Raw genomic sequence first — 18,185 nt, 5'->3', positions numbered from 1 at the left:
AGGAGTTGAATCCTGAATGATATATAAGCCTAGCAGTGCGTCTGTAGGTTCAAATTGAGCTCGGTCCAGCTCTATTGTAGAGGAAGTAAGTCCTGAATGATACACGAGCCTACCAGTGCATCCGTAGACTAATTCTGAGCGCAGGTCCAGCTCTATGTCTACCACCTCCAAGCCCTCCATTGCTAGGTGAGTGAGTATCATGCCTGAATCTCATTTAGGAAACCAACTATAGGGAGTACTGAGAAATGTTTCCCAGTTTGCAAAGAGTCCAGGTTCTGCTTAATATATTAGGGGAACTGTCATGTTTTAGTATGTTGTTCTATGCACTCTGTACAGAGGCAACTGATTAGATGACCATGTGTCCTGAACACCTATGAACTGCCAACAAGCACTAAGAGAAACTCTTACTAGCTTCACCTCCAGAGCTCTCAATGGTTCCCCGTCATGCACACCCACCCACAACCAGAACTTACATAGACACCTACAGGCAACTTATTTCATAAAATGAAACATACAAGTGTCACATGTTGCATGGAAAAAAATTAAGAAAGCCATCTGCAAAAGTCTATACTCTTAAGGAATGCAAGACAAAGTAAAACCTGAAATGTAAACTGATGCATAATTGCACAGTGGGTATGTAATAAAACTTTTGGAATGCAATAGAAAATTGCAACCATTAATAGGTTTTTCTAGAATGTGGACTTGCAATATTCGTTTGCAGGGAAGCTGGTGAATTTATGGGGGTGAAGGAAAATTTCAAAACTGTTCATCCTAATTTAAATTGACTTTTTTTCAATTTCCACCTTATTTAATCAGTCGATATATGTTATTACACCTCTTTAATTTTCATTGGTTTCATTGAATGTGACATTTGAAACTGTGTCTCCAAGTCGTTTAAGGGTGTGTACATTTATACTCTATTAAATATGGCACAGATTTCTAATACAAGATGTATGAGGATATGTTGATGTACAACTTTAAAGATGATTGAAAATATTTTAGGATTCTGAAGTACTACTTGTTTTATTGCAGACCAATATTTTTTCTGTTCTAATCTGCCACTTATTAAGTACATTTTTGGTATATGATTGCAGTAATGCTGTTTCAATTGAATTCGAAATTGAGTTTTGACCCAGTTCCGGACCAAAGATGTACCTAAAAGCAGAGCAGTGCACATATTGATTTTAAATGCTTTTCAGATGTTGTTGACAGCTTTGTACTTCTATTTAAAAAATTGCATATGCAGAAAATGCTATTGAGGTCTCTGTGCTTTGCAGCTTCAAAAACTAGTAGTAGGCAAGGCAGCAATTATTTCACTCTGCACCTTTCTTGTGCTTTTTTCCCCACGGATTTTTATGTTGAGAGTTCATAACAATACAACTACATGTCCCAGAATGCAATGCGTGGATGAGAAATAATGCCTTTGTAAGCTGCATTAAGGCAAACATCTAATTTGCTGCACCAATCAGACATTCAGATGCTGGACATTTTCCCATGCGTTTTCTTTGTCATGGACCCCTTTGTTTTAAATTTTCCTGCATCTCTTCGACTAAAAAACGTGAAAGCTGGTGGGCAAGCATGACTCTGACGCACTTCCAGTAGCACCGGAAGTTACATCATCTGCAAGGTCTTTGTTAGGTGTAGGCTGCGAGAGTGAGGTGATGGAGAGTCGTTGTGGGCTTTTAAAATGTGTGGGTATGGTGTTTCTCGTGCTATTTTTGTTTTCTGCAAGGAGACACACCTTGAGTGTGCGATCGTTAAAACATTTTGTAAGCCAGGTAGACGGAGATCAGATGAGATGGCAGTCTCATCTTTGCCACCAGGACGATTCGGGTAATAAGTGCTTTCTGTTTTGGAGGGAGATGTATTGTTTTTTGCTGTCCGATTAAAGGATATGATTTTCAAGTAATCCATAGAACACAAACAAGCAAAGCAGAAATTTAAAAGTGACACTTAATGGCATAATCTGTATTTTTTATGAAAATGTAAAATAGTCGTATTTTCAAATTATCTAATTTCTCGCGGGACAAATTAGTAGTCACTGGTGTATGGTGCGACTACAATTTTGTAGGAGTACAATCCCTTGCGCATGTAACTTTATCTTCATTTATTTTCTTTTACGTGGCTCTAAGCAGAGGTTAGTGATATATTCCGAGCCTCCAGCAGATGTGTGATGCCTCATACAGGTAAAATAAACATTTCCTTTCTGACAAGGAAATCTAGCCTTTTAAAAAGCAAAAGAAAGTTAGGCTTTCGTCAGTGGGTTTAAAAGAGGGGACTTCGTTCCTGCGATGTTTTAGACAGTTTAGCTGAAGGGAAAATTATAAGAGCAAACCAGTTCCGAGCAGACCTGAGCAGACTGCCTTCCACGCCCTTTTACTGAACACTATTGATTTTATTTTTAATGAGCACAGACATGTGTGAGTACCCCTCACAGCACCGCAAATAACAGTGCATTTTAAAAAGGTAGTAGTAGGTGGGAAAAACCCACTTAGGCCCGATTTAATACTGGATTTCGTTTTTTAAAAAGTGGCTGTGGCTTGCTGCTGGTACCTGGACAAAACCTATAAATCACATGGTTGTGATCTGGCTAGTCCACTCACTGTGTTTGCCTCCCAATTATCTGCAGTGCTACGAGTCTACTCCTGGGGCAGAATGTGCTAAATACAAAACTGTCTGTCAGTACAATTGCATATCTTACCAGACCTCAAAACATATGTTTAATCTGGACTTTGTGCCCAACCGGTTTATGTGCATGCTAGTACACAATTAATTTAATAATAAGCACCAGTAAAGATTGTGGAGTTGTCTACAATAAGAATACAGTGTGTGCATGCTAGGGTGATGCTGGGCAGCTCCTATAGTAAGGAGACCATGTTTGTGTGCCTGATTATATGAGTATGCATGTTTACAAAAACGTTAGCACACATTTGTGCACATACTTTTGTTACAGTTTGTGTGTCTTGGTATATACTTGCAAAGAAATGCACGTGTCAAGCGTCTTGTGAGTGCTGTATGTCGGTGTCCATGTCCATCAGAGTGCATATGTGTGTTTGGGGGTATATTTTATTGTTTATGACACACGCTTCAAACTAGTGTGCATCTGGGCGCTATGGGCACTTTGATGCTTGAATTTGGAGCCTGTGAAGGTGTTGGAGCGAGAGCACTAGATACTAAGAATGGATATGTTTCACCTCCAGAGTTCTGATGTAAGTTTCCACCTTTTGAGTGCCTTGTTAGTGTGAGTGTCCTGATGTTGTAGGTCTCTATCGGTTATGATCCTTGTGATGCAGTGAATTGTTCTTTTTCAGTATTCTGAGGGCTGTGAACGTTTGAAGTTGTGAAGTGTTCTGATGTGGTAAGTGTTGTGAATGATTGGTCTTGTATGCACCTACAGTTTGTTTATTCTAATGCTGTGAGAATTTGAACGTTTTTGAGTGGTGAGTTTTGTCCAGATGCTGCAAGTACTCTTGGGTGTCCTGATGGTGAAAGCCCACTCCCCCTGTGTTCAGAGCTGCGTTTTGAATTTGCAGGTGTTGATATTTTGTGTGTTTATAGACTAATGGTGTAACATTTTTGATGTTCTTTTATGAATCTGACAAGATAGCTTTTACGTAAACTAAGATTCACACTCAGCCTCTCTAGTTTCCAAGGTTGAAATACTGAGTACCATGAACATGACATCAGTAAAACTAAACTCTGTCCTTGAAACTCATGTCCTGTTCTCCTCTGCTGTACCTATTGTAAACTCCCCGCAGTGCTGCAGTGTTAGTGCTGTATAAGTCACATACATACATAGGGCGTATCATCAGCACTTAGACTATATGCATTGTGAAGGGAGAGCTTCACAACTGTGCCAGCAGGTATGTTGGATTCCTGCATCTTGTGTTGTCATGCTGTAAGTATATCAAAGCGGCCTTCTGTTTTGATTTCTATCCTCTATGGTGAATTTATCTTGAGACTCTCCAAGGTGTTTTTCTCCTATCAAAAGTAATGCTTTGTTTTTGCTTGTTGCTGCACGTCATCAAGCGTGGATGATGGTCAGAAAAAACACTATTTTGGCAGTTTTATATAGAGCAAAGTAAACCTTTTCCGATGACATAAGAGCACATCAGAACACACACAGACTACTCGTTTTCAGCACAGGGACACAAGGCCAGATTCACATGTTGTTGAGCCTAATCCAGGATTCAAACCAATTTTCCAGGGGTATAGGTAGCTTCCATTGGTACTGTGGCACATAGGCTTGAGTGACCCATTGAATACAGATTATTAAAGAAATTTGCAATTCAAACAGTGATGGGGGGGCACTTCCTTCCTTGCACCTGGGCCCATGACACCCTGGCTATGCCACTCCTGGTTCCCCATGTTCCCCACCACTAGCCACAAAACCTCATACTTTCCTGTGAAAGCTCTGGGTTCGGCCAGCACAGGCCACAAAGCTCAAAATCGCTCACTCACAATGATGCTACTACTTTGCAATGGTCGCAGCAAGGCCAGAAAGTGCCAGGTTAGGTAGATTCTCATGTGGCCTTGCAGTGATACAATTCTTTCGAAATTTACAGAAATCCTTGGGGAGACCTGCCATTGCTGCCCAACTCAGCCTTAATTCTGTGACCTGCTGATGGTGTTTCTACTACCACCCTTGTTTTGGTCTACATATATGTACGCTTTCTGAGTAAATTGTGTGTTCCACACCGGGTTTACTGACAAATTGTCATTTTACAAAACAACTAAAATGTTTTCTGTTGATATCATTTGAAATTATGGCTTTGTCCATACAGTAAAGCACAGGAAACTAACATAAAATGAGATTGAAATAAAAAATGATAGTGTGGCTTCTGATCTAGGAGTTGATTTACGAATTTTCTATTTGCAAAAAGTGGTCACAAAAAGCGCAACAACATTTTGCAAATGGAAATTAAGGCTTTGATTTAAGACGGCCTAGTGCCTCCTTGCACCACATTAGCGTCATTTATTTTTATGCTAATGTTGGGGGTGAAACAATGGCACAAAGAAATCTAGCAGGCGTTAAAAGGGGGCACACCATTGGTTACAATGGGCCCCTGTGTATTGTTCAGGGTTAGCGACAACATTTCGGCGCTAATCCTGAACAGTACATCAATAGCGTAAAAAATTCTGATGCTTTTGCCCCCCTATCCTGTGCCATGGTGCACCGTATTTTAAATATGGGTCACAATTTAACCCACCTCATTAATATCCATGAGGCAGGTTGCTGTTTGACCCACTACAATTGGCTAGAGTCAAAGGCATGATGGCCTGCTGGGTGCAGGAGACCACCATGTCTGTGATTGCTTTTAAATGAAGCAATTTTTGTTAATGCCTCCTGTTTTTCTAAAAGAAAAACAAGACACATGTAAAAAAGAAAAAAGTTAAACCTTTTTAGGAGTAGGCAATGGTACCAGTGAACCACTGCCTACTCCTAAAAAATTGTTTTTTGTCAACATTCTCAAAAGGGAAGGTGTCCCCTGGAGACCACTTTCAGTTTGCAAATGACTTAACACTAATTTGAATTTGGTGAAAACATATTAATATTTTGCAGCGTGAAATCATTAATTCTACTTTTGAAGGTTCTGGATTTGGAAGGGGTGCCCTTAAAACATCCCTTCCAAATAGCAGTTCCTTAATGGTTACTTAACTCATTCAACAATTCGGAAAAGCTTATAGATTATTACTTGGTTATAGTAAATTACAAAAAGTCTTTAAACGAATACAGACCCTCTGATTTCCCAAGTTTGAGGTCTTGGAACTGTTCAACCATTTTGTAAATCAGGCCACAGAAAACACTGTGATTTAAGTATCATAATTGAGTAATATTTGTTTACTGTCGGTGATGAGGAGGGGGAGAGTTAGTTGGACGACAGTGACTGAAGACTTAAGATGGTGATGGAGAAGCAGGCAGTAACTTTTTTTTCATACAGTTCTTTTTTGTTTTAGAAGCTATAAATGGCAGTTGTTACTGTTAAACTCTCACCATACTTCATTTACCAATCTCAGAAGGATGGAAGATCGAGCTTGTGTTGGAGGGATTTGAATTCATTGCCTTCAGATTACTAGGAATCAATATGAGTATTTTCCACACCTGGTCATTTTTCTGATGTTAGAAAAGAAGCCGGAGTGACAGCAGGGAGTGTGACATTGCAACAGAACAGACAGTGGGCATTATGACACAAGAAGACATGTATGGATTGTTTGAGTATATGGTTCCTGGAAGAGGCTGTGATTGGGGGATTTTGGATTGGGACCCACCAAAAATCAGCTCACGAACCACAGTTTGGTAAACGCTGTTTTAGAGTAATAAATCCCAATCTTGATATCATCATGCAGTGATACATCCAGATTCCATCTTGGGGTAATACATCTCCATCATTGTGTGATCATCGACTAATAATCGTCTAAGTCTATTCCAAAGGTATTTTGTGGTCATTCTTCAGTAATATACCCTCATTCTGATGTCAACACAAGATTATTCTGTAATAAAACAGCCTCATCCTGAAATACTCCTAGGATCATCCTGGAGTAATATAGCCTAATCCTGAAATCATCATGAAATCATCCTCCAGTAGTAAAAGATTCACATGTTTTCCACTGAAGTAATCAGAAACCCATCCTGCAGTAATCCAGCCTAATCCTGAAATCATCCTGGGATCATCCTGCAGCAGTAAAAGATCATTACATGTTTTCCACTGAAGTAATCAGGAACTAATCCTGGAGTAGTTTCTGTGAGGACTCTAGAGTCATCTCATTTAAATATTTCGCCCTATACACATACTTCAGGATGGTTTCAGATGACTCCAGCAGATAATTACAGGAATAGCCCAGTCAGAGTCATCAGATGACTTCAGAATGACTCCAGGAAAATCTTCCTTTTTGACTTGGGCAGTCTGCCCAGGTCTGCTCGGAACTGGTTTGCTCTTATCATTTTCCCTGCAGCTAAACTGTCTAAAACATCGCAGGAATGAAGTCCCCTCTTTTAAACCCACTGCCGAAAGCCTAACTTTCTTTTGCTTTTTAAAAGGCTCGATTTCCTTGTCAGAAAGGAAATGTTTATTTTACCTGTATGAGGCATCACACATCTGCTGGAGGCTCGGAATATATCACTAACCTCTGCTTAGAGCCACGTAAAAGAAAATAAATGAAGATAAAGTTACATGCGCAAGGGATTGTACTCCTACAAAATTGTAGCCGCACCATACACCAGTGACTACTAATTTGTCCCGCGAGAAATTAGATAATTTGAAAATACGACTATTTTACATTTTCATAAAAAATACAGATTATGCCATTAAGGGTCACTTTTAATTTTCTGCTTTGCTTGTTTGTGTTCTATGGATTACTTGAAAATCATATCCTTTAATCGGACAACAGAAAACAATACATCTCCCTCCAAAACAGAAAGCACTTATTACCCGAATCGTCCTGGTGGCAGAGATGAGACTGCCATCTCATCTGATCTCCGTCTACCTGGCTTACAAAATGTTTTAACGATCGCACACTCAAGGTGTGTCTCCTTGCAGAAAACAAAAATAGCACGAGAAACACCATACCCACACATTTTAAAAGCCCACAACGACTCTCCATCACCTCACTCTCGCAGCCTACACCTAACAAAGACCTTGCAGATGATGTAACTTCCGGTGCTACTGGAAGTGCGTCAGAGTCATGCTTGCCCACCAGCTTTCACGTTTTTTAGTCGAAGAGATGCAGGAAAATTTAAAACAAAGGGGTCCATGACAAAGAAAACGCATGGGAAAATGTCCAGCATCTGAATGTCTGATTGGTGCAGCAAATTAGATGTTTGCCTTAATGCAGCTTACAAAGGCATTATTTCTCATCCACGCATTGCATTCTGGGACATGTAGTTGTATTGTTATGAACTCTCAACATAAAAATCCATGGGGAAAAAAGCACAAGAAAGGTGCAGAGTGAAATAATTGCTGCCTTGCCTACTAGTTTTGGAAGCTGCAAAGCACAGAGGCCTCAATAGCATCTTCTGCATATGCACTTTTTTAAATAGAAGTACAAAGCTGTCAACAACATCTGAAAAGCATTTAAAAAAAATATGTGCACTGCTCTGCTTTTAGGTACATCTTTGGTCCGGAACTGGGTCAAAACTCAATTTCGAATTCAATTGAAACAGCATTACTGCAATCATATACCAAAAATTTACTTAATAAGTGGCAGATTAGAACAGAAAAAATATTGGTCTATAATAAAACAAGTAGTACTTCAGAAGCCTAAAATATTTTCAATCATCTTTAAAGTTGTACATCAACATATCCTCATACATCTTGCATTAGAAATCTGTGCAATATTTAATAGAGTATAAATGTACACAACCTAAAACGACTTGAAGACACAGTTTCAAATGTCACATTCATTGAAACCAATGAAAATTAAAGAGATGTAATAACATTTATCGACTGATTAAATAAGGTGGAAATTGAAAAAAAGTCAATTTAAATTAGGATGAACAGTTTTGAAATTTTCCTTCACCCCATAAATTCACCAGCTTCCCTCCAAACAAATATTGCACATCCACATTCTAGAAAAACCTATTAATGGTTGCAATTTTCTATTGCATTCCAAAATCTTTATTACGTACCCACTGTGCAATTATGCATTAGTTTACATTTCAGGTTTTACTTTGTCTTGCATTCCTTAAGAGTATATGCTTTTGCAGATGTATTTCTTAATTTTTTTCCATGCAACATGTGACACTTGTATGTTTCATTTTATGAAATAAGTTGCCTGTAGGTGTCTATGTAAGTTCTGGTTGTGGGTGGGTGTGCATGACGGGGAACCATTGAGAGCTCTGGAGGTGAAGCTAGTAAGAGTTTCTCTTAGTGCTTGTTGGCAGTTCATAGGTGTTCAGGACACATGGTCATCTAATCAGTTGCCTCTGTACAGAGTGCATAGAACAACATGCTAAAACATGACAGTTCCCCTAATATATTAAGCAGAACCTGGACTCTTTGCAAACTGGGAAACATTTCTCAGTACTCCCTATAGTTGGTTTCCTAAATGAGATTCAGGCATGATACTCACTCACCTAGCAATGGAGGGCTTGGAGGTGGTAGACATAGAGCTGGACCTGCGCTCAGAATTAGTCTACGGATGCACTGGTAGGCTCGTGTATCATTCAGGACTTACCTCCTCTACAATAGAGCTGGACCCGAGCTCAATTTGAACCTACAGATGCACTGCTAGGCTTATATATCATTCAGGATTCAACTCCTCTAAAGGCGAAAGAAATCAGGGTCTTCGTGAACCCTTTTGTGTTGTTTTTGGAATGCCTGGTGAAGCACCTCAAAGTAGAGAGCCTCTGTTGAAGAAACCATCAGAATTCAGCTTTCTGTTGAGTCTGTAAATTAATTTATTAATGGAGACCGTGAATTAAGGGAAATGGACCATGTGCATTCTTTTTATTCGTTAATAATAAAAAAAATTAAAAAAGAAGGAAAACCATTGGCCATTAATTTAACTTACACACAGTCTTCTGAAATACATTGTATGCTTATATGCATATAATACCAAACTTGTGTAATATCTAAATGGTGTTCTTTAAGCAGTAAGAAGTTGCTACTTTTGAAATCACCAAAAAGGTTAAACATTTCAAACGAAAATGATAACCAAGTAGTCGACATGCACTAGACGTAATCTTCACTTCATCTTCTTATCATTAAGAATAGTTTAAGTTGGTTGAAAATGGTGGTGCTACTAAATGAATCAGATAATCATCCTCAAACCATCCTCAGATCATCAGGGACTATCTCATTATGTTAAGTATTCAGGAAGTCATTTTAAAATCATCCTTCTGTCATCAGAAACCATCCCACTCGGTAAGGTAATCAGAGAGTCATTTTCAAGTCATCCTCAGGTCATCAGGCTCCAGTTTCTAATCTGTGCTGATGACTTTAAGAGCTTGATGACGTCTGATGATGAGAAAATGACGTCTAAAGTAGTTGGATGATCATCCAATGACTCTGGGATGGCTTCTAAAGTAATCCTGTTTGACCTGGGCAGAAGTGTGCATGTACACATATTAATTACTTGCACAGCACTCTAAACCAGTGCCCACGCCTCTTGGAAGCTTTAGACCTGATGTTTTCCAGGAAAACATAAGTACACCCCACAGTCTTGTCACAGCTGTTTTTGCACTTCTAAAGATGAATGCAGAAATGCCCTCACCTCACAGTCTGGGCAGGATAACTAGGTGTGGGGCAGAACTGGACTGGTTTGGGTGCGTTCGGGCCCATTTTTAATTGCACAGCGGTTTAATGCAATGACGGCATGGTGCCTTGTTCGAGGATTTCCTGGTAGGTTCAAGGCATACTTATGTCTACCTACTTACTTTCGAGCCAGATTTCGGACAGGCAATTTGAAAGTATACCCATAGTTTTTGAAATGCGCTCAAAAACTACTGAAGCATTGTAGACATGATTTGAAGCTAGGCCCACCCCAAACTAGAAGGAACCAGAAAGGACCAGCACGACCAATGCCCTCGGGGAGTGGACTAATACATAACCCCAACGGCATACATTTGTTTGCAGTTGCAGAAAAACGAGTATGGTTAAGTTCCAGTCCTGTCACATATTTAACCTGCGGGTTTCCTTATTTGTATTACCAACCATGATCTCTAAACAGCCCCGGGGGACGCTGCTATGAGGACTCCTTTAAAAGGGAGAGTCCTCATCTGCAAATCCGCATTCTCTTCGACGAATTCCAAGGCGAGCTTCCGAGTCAGAGGTTGTCACAGGCTCGAGCAGCGTTTCTCTTGAGTAGGAGCAGGTAAAGGGAAGCTGTAACTATTTGTGCAGGGGCGTAGATATCAGTGGTGCAGCTGGGGCAGTAGCACCGGGCTCCAGAGGTGAGTGGGGGGCCCAGCCTGCCCTTTGCAGGCTGCAGACAGGTTACAGGTCATCCGCTCTGAGTGCTTTAAACACAGAGCCTGGTGCCTGGGGCAGGCGGGTGGGATGGATTGGGAGAGAGGAAAACAAAGTGGAGAAACAAGAGATGTAAATAAAGGAAAGCGTGAAAGAGAGAAAATAAAAGAAAACGCAACTGAAATGGAGAAAGATGTGGACGCACAAAAGGTGATGGAAAAGTGGGAGGGAAAGGGTCCTAAAAGGGATCCGTGAAAGAACATGGAAGATAAAGACGCGAAGACGATGGAGATGTGAGCGGCCGGGGGGAAGGAGGTAGATGCAATTCTTGGTAGGGGAGGTGGGGGGGGGGGGGGAGAAGTGTAGGGCACTGGTAAAAGAGAGGAGATAAGGGACAAATGATGGAGAAACAAAAGGGGAAGAGAAAAAGAGGAGATAAAAGTGAGAGAAAACCTGGAAGGTAATAAGTGAGAGACAGGACGGGAAGATAGAAGAAGGGATAGGGAGAGGGGTGGACGGGATGAGTGGGCGCGGAGATGAGAGAGGGAACGTCGGGTAGAAAGAGGAATTAGCTACCAGTATGCAGCAGGTTCGGTGATACCCGGTCCAGCGGTAGGAGATGCTCGCTGATCTGTTTTTAATAGCTGGCCTCTGACGCAAGGGTGACATTTTGCTTTCTAGCATTAGGGCCTTTGGTACTTTCGCAAAGTCCCGCTTTTTTAATCGTTAGGTTGAGGCGCTGGTTTCAGTTTTGTGAATACACTCTGATTATGTAATCCATTGTTAAAAACTCAAACACTTACAATAAGCAAACCTTTAAATTATGTCTTGTTATTGGAACGTGCCTCTGGGCTCTAGGTACATAAAATGAAATTTATAGTAGTCCATCCTTGAATTGTGTCATTTTTGGCGACCGAGGTTCATTTTTTCAACATCACATTTTGATCCGAAGCAACAGAGCAAAAGACAGAAAAAGTGAGGAATCAGGAGAAAGAGAATAGTCGGAAATATCAGTAACAAACAGGAGAAAACAGGGGAAAACAGGGCTGAAAGAAATGCAAGAGTGCGAGGAGGAGGGACGTTTAGGGTGCTACAAGAAGGAGGATTGAGGTGGAAACATGACCACACAGCCCTGGTATTCACTAATCCGGTCATTCATGAAGGGCTTCCAGGAAAAACACTGACACCCGGTCATTATTTTTTTCTTTTGCAAAGTAAGCACTGATTATAATAATCAGTTGTGTTTTTCACCTGAGTTAAAAAATATTTGGTGCAAAAAGGTAGGACAGTGAGAGAGACTTAAGAGGACCCCACAGGATATGTCACATGGCATTCCCAAAAGGACAGCTGGAAGCCTGTGGCTGGTGCATCATTCTAGGCTTCTGCAAATGTCTGTGACTATAAAAACACCTGTAGAAGTGCGCGCAGGCGGATACGTAAATCCCTATCTAGACATTTGTGTGTTTTTATGGTGAATACAATCTTTTCTGTTCATGAATGATGAAAAATACCTGTAATTTCAGTGGAAATGTATGCTTTCATAACAATCTTTTTCTCCCTCACAACCTCAGGGAGAGCTGCAAAATGAAGATCCTCTGCTTGGTACTTGTCCTGGTCTCCGTGTCCTGGAGCTCAGCCGCAGGTAAGAACAGTGGGGTGCAGGTAAAGGGGCCAATCTCCTGAGGGCAAGTTCCATCAGGAGTCTGCTAAGGTTGGGCCCAACCTAAACGTTCCAGAAATGTAGATTAATGGCTCAGCATGAGGGTTGGCCCTGGTTGTCTGGTTTCCTAAAGACATCTTGGGGACTTTCAGACAGTTGACCTAGGAATGCATTCTGCTCGTTGATTACCATTCGGTTGTGGTTTGTAACTCACTCATTCTGGCTTTCCTTTGCTTGTTTTATTTGCTTTAGGCTCTCCAGATTCAACTTCTCCCTCTCGTTGCCTAAACTGTGTTTTCTTTATTCTTCCACAAACTTGCTTTCTGTTAACTGGCCTTTAAATCTTGTTCTTATCTCGTCACATTTGCGGTGCATTCAAAGACCAAGGTAAAATGCAAGGCACTGTTTTTCATGGGTGCTTGTTTACTTTTCTTTCTCTGACTTCAAAGTGAGAGGATTTATGTGACAATCTTGCTGGATATTCTGGGTAGGAAAGAGATTTTTTTTCTAGCACACAACAACATTTAAATGTTCTGTGTAAGTATTTCAGAATGTATTAGAATTATAAACGCACAAATGAAGCACATTTTTTGTTATTTCTGAAGTGTGCTGGAAACAAATACTTTAATATGATCAAAACGAATCTTTAAACTAGGTGATGCAAATTCCACACATTTTTGTTTGTGCACTGTATAGTTTATGCATAGTTTGCTAGTAAAACTGTATGTCTGTGCAAATGTAATGGCCATTTCAATTGAAAATGCTTGTCTGTAATGGTAGTGTGCTACAACACTACGAATACTAGTCTTCTCTATGCTACTCCACTCTACATCACTCCACACTACTGCACTCAATTAGACACCACTCTACTTTACACCACTGCAGTTTGCACCATCCCACTCTACGCCACTGCACTCTATGGTACTTTACACTACACATCACTACTCTACCATGTACCACCCTACTGTATGCCAGTCCACTGTCCCCCACACTCATGTACACCACTGCACTCTTCACCACTGCCCTCAACAGAACTGCATTCCAGGCCACACCAAATCTAATCTGCACAACTTCATTCTGCACCACTGCACTCTATGCCACACTGCACCTCTGCACTCTGTCAATACACTCTACGCCAACTCTACTCTACTGTAACACTCAACTCAATGCCCCTGCACTCTACACCAATCCACTGTACAACAATCTGATCTACTCTGCACCACTGCACTGTATGCCATTGCACTCTATGCCACTTTCCTCTATGCCATTACACTATATGCCGCTCTATGAAACTGTACTCTACGCTGCACCACTCCACTGTACTCTGAAACAATCTAGTCTATGCTGCTGCACCATACACCACTTTATTCTTAACCACTGCACTCTACACCAATGTACTCTACACAACTGTACTCTATGGGGGTCATTCTGACCCCGGCGGGCGGCGGGAGCCGCCCGCCTGGAGGGAACCGCCGAATGACCGCACTGCGGTCAAAAGACCGCGGCGGCCATTCTGGCTTTCCCGCTGGGCTGGCAGGCGACCGCCAGAAGGCCGCCCGCCGGCCCAGCGGGAAACCCCCTTCAACGATGAAGCCGGCTCCGAATGGAGCCGGCGGAGTTGTAGGGGTGCGACGGGTGCAGTGGCACCCATCGCGATTTTCAGTGTCTGCTCTGCAGACACTGAAAATCTTTATGGGGCCCTGTTAGGGGGCCCCTGCACTGCCCATGCCAGTGGCATGGGCAGTGCAGGGGCCCCCAGGGGCCCCACGACACCCGTTCCCGCCATCCTTTTCCTGGCGGTAAAAACCGCCAGGAACAGGATGGCGGGAAGGGGGTCGGAATCCCCATGGCGGCGCTGTGGGCCAGGGGTAAACCGGCGGGAAACCGCCGGTTGCCCTTTTCTGACAGCGGCTTTACCGCCGCGGTCAGAATGGCCCAGGAAGCACCGCCAGCCTGTTGGCGGTGCTTCCGCGGTCCCCGGCCCTGGCGGTCATGGACCGCCAGGGTCGGAATGACACCCTATGTCACTGCACTCTATTCTGCATCACTGAACTCTACATCACTGCTCTCTACACTATTCTACTCCACTCTACACCACTGCACTCTGCCTCATTCTGGACATCCCACGTCGTGACCACATTTCCCCCCACCTCAGAGACCTTCACTGGCTACCAGTATCAAAGAGGATCACCTTCAAACTGCTCATCCACGCACACAATGCCCTCCACGACACAGGCCCAGCCTACCTCAATGACAGACTCACCTTCCACACCCCCACCCACAATCTTCGCTCCGCCAGCCTCGCCCTCACCGCCATCCCCCGCACCACCGCCAGAGGAAGATCCTTCTCTCACCTAGCCGCCAAGACGTGGAACTCCCTACCGCTCCACCTTCGCCAGACCCAAGACCTCTTGACATTCAGGAAACGCCTCAAGACATGGCTCTACGACCAGTAGCTCCCCCCCCCAGCGCCTTGAGACCCTAATCGGTGATTAGTGCGCTCTATATATCCTTGATTGATTGATTGACATTCTACTCTGCAATTCTTCACTTTCTGCCACTGAACTCTATGCCACTCTACTCTGCACTACTCCACTATACGCCACTGCACTCTATGTCACTATACTCTACTCTGTACCTCTCTATGCTACTCTACTCTGCACCACTTTATGCCACTAGACTCTACTCTGCACACTACACCACAGCACTCTATGCTACTTGACTCTACTCTGTGCCACTGAACTCTGCATCATTCAACTCTATGCCACTCCACTCTGCACTACTCTGTGCAACTCTACTCTATGCCACTGCAATCTACTCCACTGCACTTTATTCTGGGCCACTCTACACTCTGCCACTCAACTCTGCGCCACTCCACACTGCACCACTCCACTTTGCACCACTCCACTCTACTATGCACCACTCCAATCTATGTCACTGCATTCCATGACACTGCACTCTATGCCACTACACTATGCAACACTCTTCATCAATGCACTCTACAACAGTCCATTCTACTCTATGCCACTCCACCGTATGCCACTCTGTGCAACTCTACACTATGCCACTCAAATATACTATAGTCTCTGCCACTCCACTCTACAACACTCCACTCCACTCTCACTATCCCACTCTATGACACTCCACACCACTCTCCTCTATACCACTAACTTTTAGCCATGCTGAACAGCAGCTACACTGTGAACAACATGGCTAAAACACATTGCAAAGCATAGGCAAGATATATTGGCTTTGTCATTGCTTGTTTTTATGCTGTGACCAATCTAACATGGAGAGATATATATAGTCCACAAATGAGGGCCTCTTTCCATGTGTTCCAGTAGTCTCAGTTCTGTCAGTAATGGAAGTGAGTGTCCTTTTCAATATTCTCATAATCAGTAGTCAAAATCTGTGTGAGAAAAATGAGGCTAGGATCTGGGGGAATCAGTTTGGGAATACCAATTCCCTCTAACTAGAAGTCCAAATATGCACATACATCTGTTTCAGTACTGTGCATTATGAAACCTAGGATATTGGAGTGGTAGGGGGACACCATCACTATATCACATGTAACATACCGTATATTGATAACATTGCATCTACTACATCAGTTCACAATCCCTTTGAAAGGCAAGTATATAATAATTTTCTTAACCTCACTTATGCTTACCTTCCAAAGTAGATATATAGTAACTATATAGTTACCTTGTGATTTAGTGGAAGACAATGTAGAGGATGAATATTACAAAAGAATATCTTTAACAAATTTGGATTACAGTCATACAAGCAATTCTTTAAATAGGACATATTTCTGTGGTGGCACGATCACAGCACTGCTAGCAGGGTGGTGGCAGTATTCAATATGGATAATACTTTTAGTTGCCATTCGGATGTTGCTCAGGTTAATGAAAATTTAATTTATAGTATTGGTTATATCAAAATGGGTATTCTGTCTCAACACGGAGGACAGAAATTTTGTGATGAGTAAATATTTTGGATTAAATATTGACAGACAAAATATAGTGAAGGTAGATAACTTTAAGTAAGCGTAGTTGAACTATTTCCACCTCTATACCCAAGTACCTCGATGATAAATACATTGTCAGGATACATATGTGTGGGGTTCAGGATAGTAAACATACGCTTACCAATAACGTTTATCTTACCAATATTTTGATACTCAATATTTTATCCACAAATATTTTTATTTCACATGCAATAATCTAGTCAAATACCTTCATCTGCTTTTGTCACACACTGGTTTAAAATCTCCTTGGGATGGTACCAGGAAGTAGTGAATTTTCTGAAAACGATTTCTTTTTAGATGAATGCGATGCCAATGATCTTCCTTGTAAGAAGCTAGCCATCCTGGACCTCGTGGCCAAGTGGAACGCTGACGAGTGTGAGCAGAAGTATGATGGCTACCATCCCATGGAGGCAATGAAGCTCATGCGCAGCTGCCAACAGATCAAGACAAATGATAAGACATCCCAGGGTAAGTAGAAAGAAGTGTCCATCCCTTTAGAGGCAGGCTTCCTAGTATTTTGCCCTGATTGTCCTTTCCATCACCAGAGCTCTTATGTTTGTCAGTTGCATGAGTTGGTAAGTTATCCTGTCCAGTTTGGCACTGAATTGTGGAATTCGAAGGCAAAGAAAAAGCCAGCACTGGATGAGCTACGCATGCAGGGGCCTAGGAAACTTAAGAGCTCCACACTTAAATCATAGATCCAAGGTAAATACTTCCTGCCAACCCCACACAAGATTTATATGTTTATGCCATGGTAGTGAAATAAATGTGGCCCAATAAAACATAATTTAAAGCAACTTTACTAATAAATGTGAAATCACACATATATTACTGCAATGCAAAGGTTAAATTCAAGTTTACTACCTTAGCACAGCAAAACTGACTTTCTTAATATTGACTCCCAAATTGCCTGTAGTGGTTAATTTACACAGGGAAACAACACTCCAAATAGTCATAAGGCCTCTGCAATGTAATTGTAATTGTAATTGTATTTATATCGTGCATACTACTCCTGATTAGGCGTTATACTGCTTTTCGGGGAGTAGCACGCTACTCCAGAACCCAAAAGGATTAGTAGTGGATTAGTATAGGGAAAATAGGAGTTAATTTGAGCGGTGGACATGTGAATTTGTTAGCTGGATTGAGTAAGACAATGGAGGGATAAAAGAGAAAAGAGATTAGAAAGTGTTATTTTTGGGAGCTCATAGTAGTAAGATGAGGTTTGGGATAAGTAAAAAGGAGAGATGGAGGAAGGAAGAGCCTATAGAAAGTGATCCGGGAGATCATAGTGGTAGAATGAGGTTTGGGATGGTCACAGATTGGAGGCAGAGGATATATTGAGAGCGGTATAGGGTGAGACAAAGTAGTGCATTGCAGAGAGTCAAAGCTTTTTTCTCGCTTCTACAGTGGGAGTAAAGTAATAAATATATCGATTCATGTCTACATATAAACGGTATATATGTATAAGGAAGATAATATATTCATATTTGAATTTGTATTGTATAAACTCAGACTTTTAAGTGTTCCTGTACTTGAAGCTAATTTATTTGTGTATTTTTTCGGAACACATTTTTTTAAATGTTATCTTTCT

At 41.7% G+C, this 18,185-nt stretch overlaps 2 protein-coding genes across 4 annotated transcripts in view; one reads left to right on the top strand and one right to left on the bottom strand.

The window, feature by feature from the left end:
* The window catches only part of LOC138267162 (RNA-binding protein 8A-like), a gene marked incomplete at its 5' end in the record, with an annotated part of 251,162 nt that overhangs the window by 174,061 nt on the left and 58,916 nt on the right, over positions 1 to 18,185 (bottom strand). The gene's annotated exons all lie outside the window — the stretch shown is intronic.
* The window catches only part of LOC138268382 (intelectin-1-like), a 63,809-nt gene continuing 47,285 nt past the window's right edge, over positions 1,662 to 18,185 (top strand). The window contains exons 1-3 of one of the 3 annotated variants that reach the window (XM_069217958.1): positions 1,662 to 1,691; positions 12,479 to 12,549; positions 16,892 to 17,062. In XM_069217958.1, the coding sequence (XP_069074059.1) occupies positions 12,492 to 12,549; positions 16,892 to 17,062 (229 nt within the window). In that variant the 5' untranslated portion in view covers positions 1,662 to 1,691; positions 12,479 to 12,491. Of the gene's footprint in view, positions 1,692 to 1,783; positions 1,834 to 10,664; positions 10,813 to 12,478; positions 12,550 to 16,891; positions 17,063 to 18,185 lie in introns of those variants that run through there. The other 2 variants (XM_069217957.1, XM_069217959.1) reach the window with 2 other exon arrangements.

The sequence above is a fragment of the Pleurodeles waltl genome, chromosome 12 (genome assembly GCF_031143425.1).
Source record: "Pleurodeles waltl isolate 20211129_DDA chromosome 12, aPleWal1.hap1.20221129, whole genome shotgun sequence".
In the NCBI taxonomy this organism is placed as follows: Eukaryota; Metazoa; Chordata; class Amphibia; order Caudata; family Salamandridae; genus Pleurodeles; species Pleurodeles waltl.
This window is presented reverse-complemented; position numbering and strand designations above follow the sequence as displayed.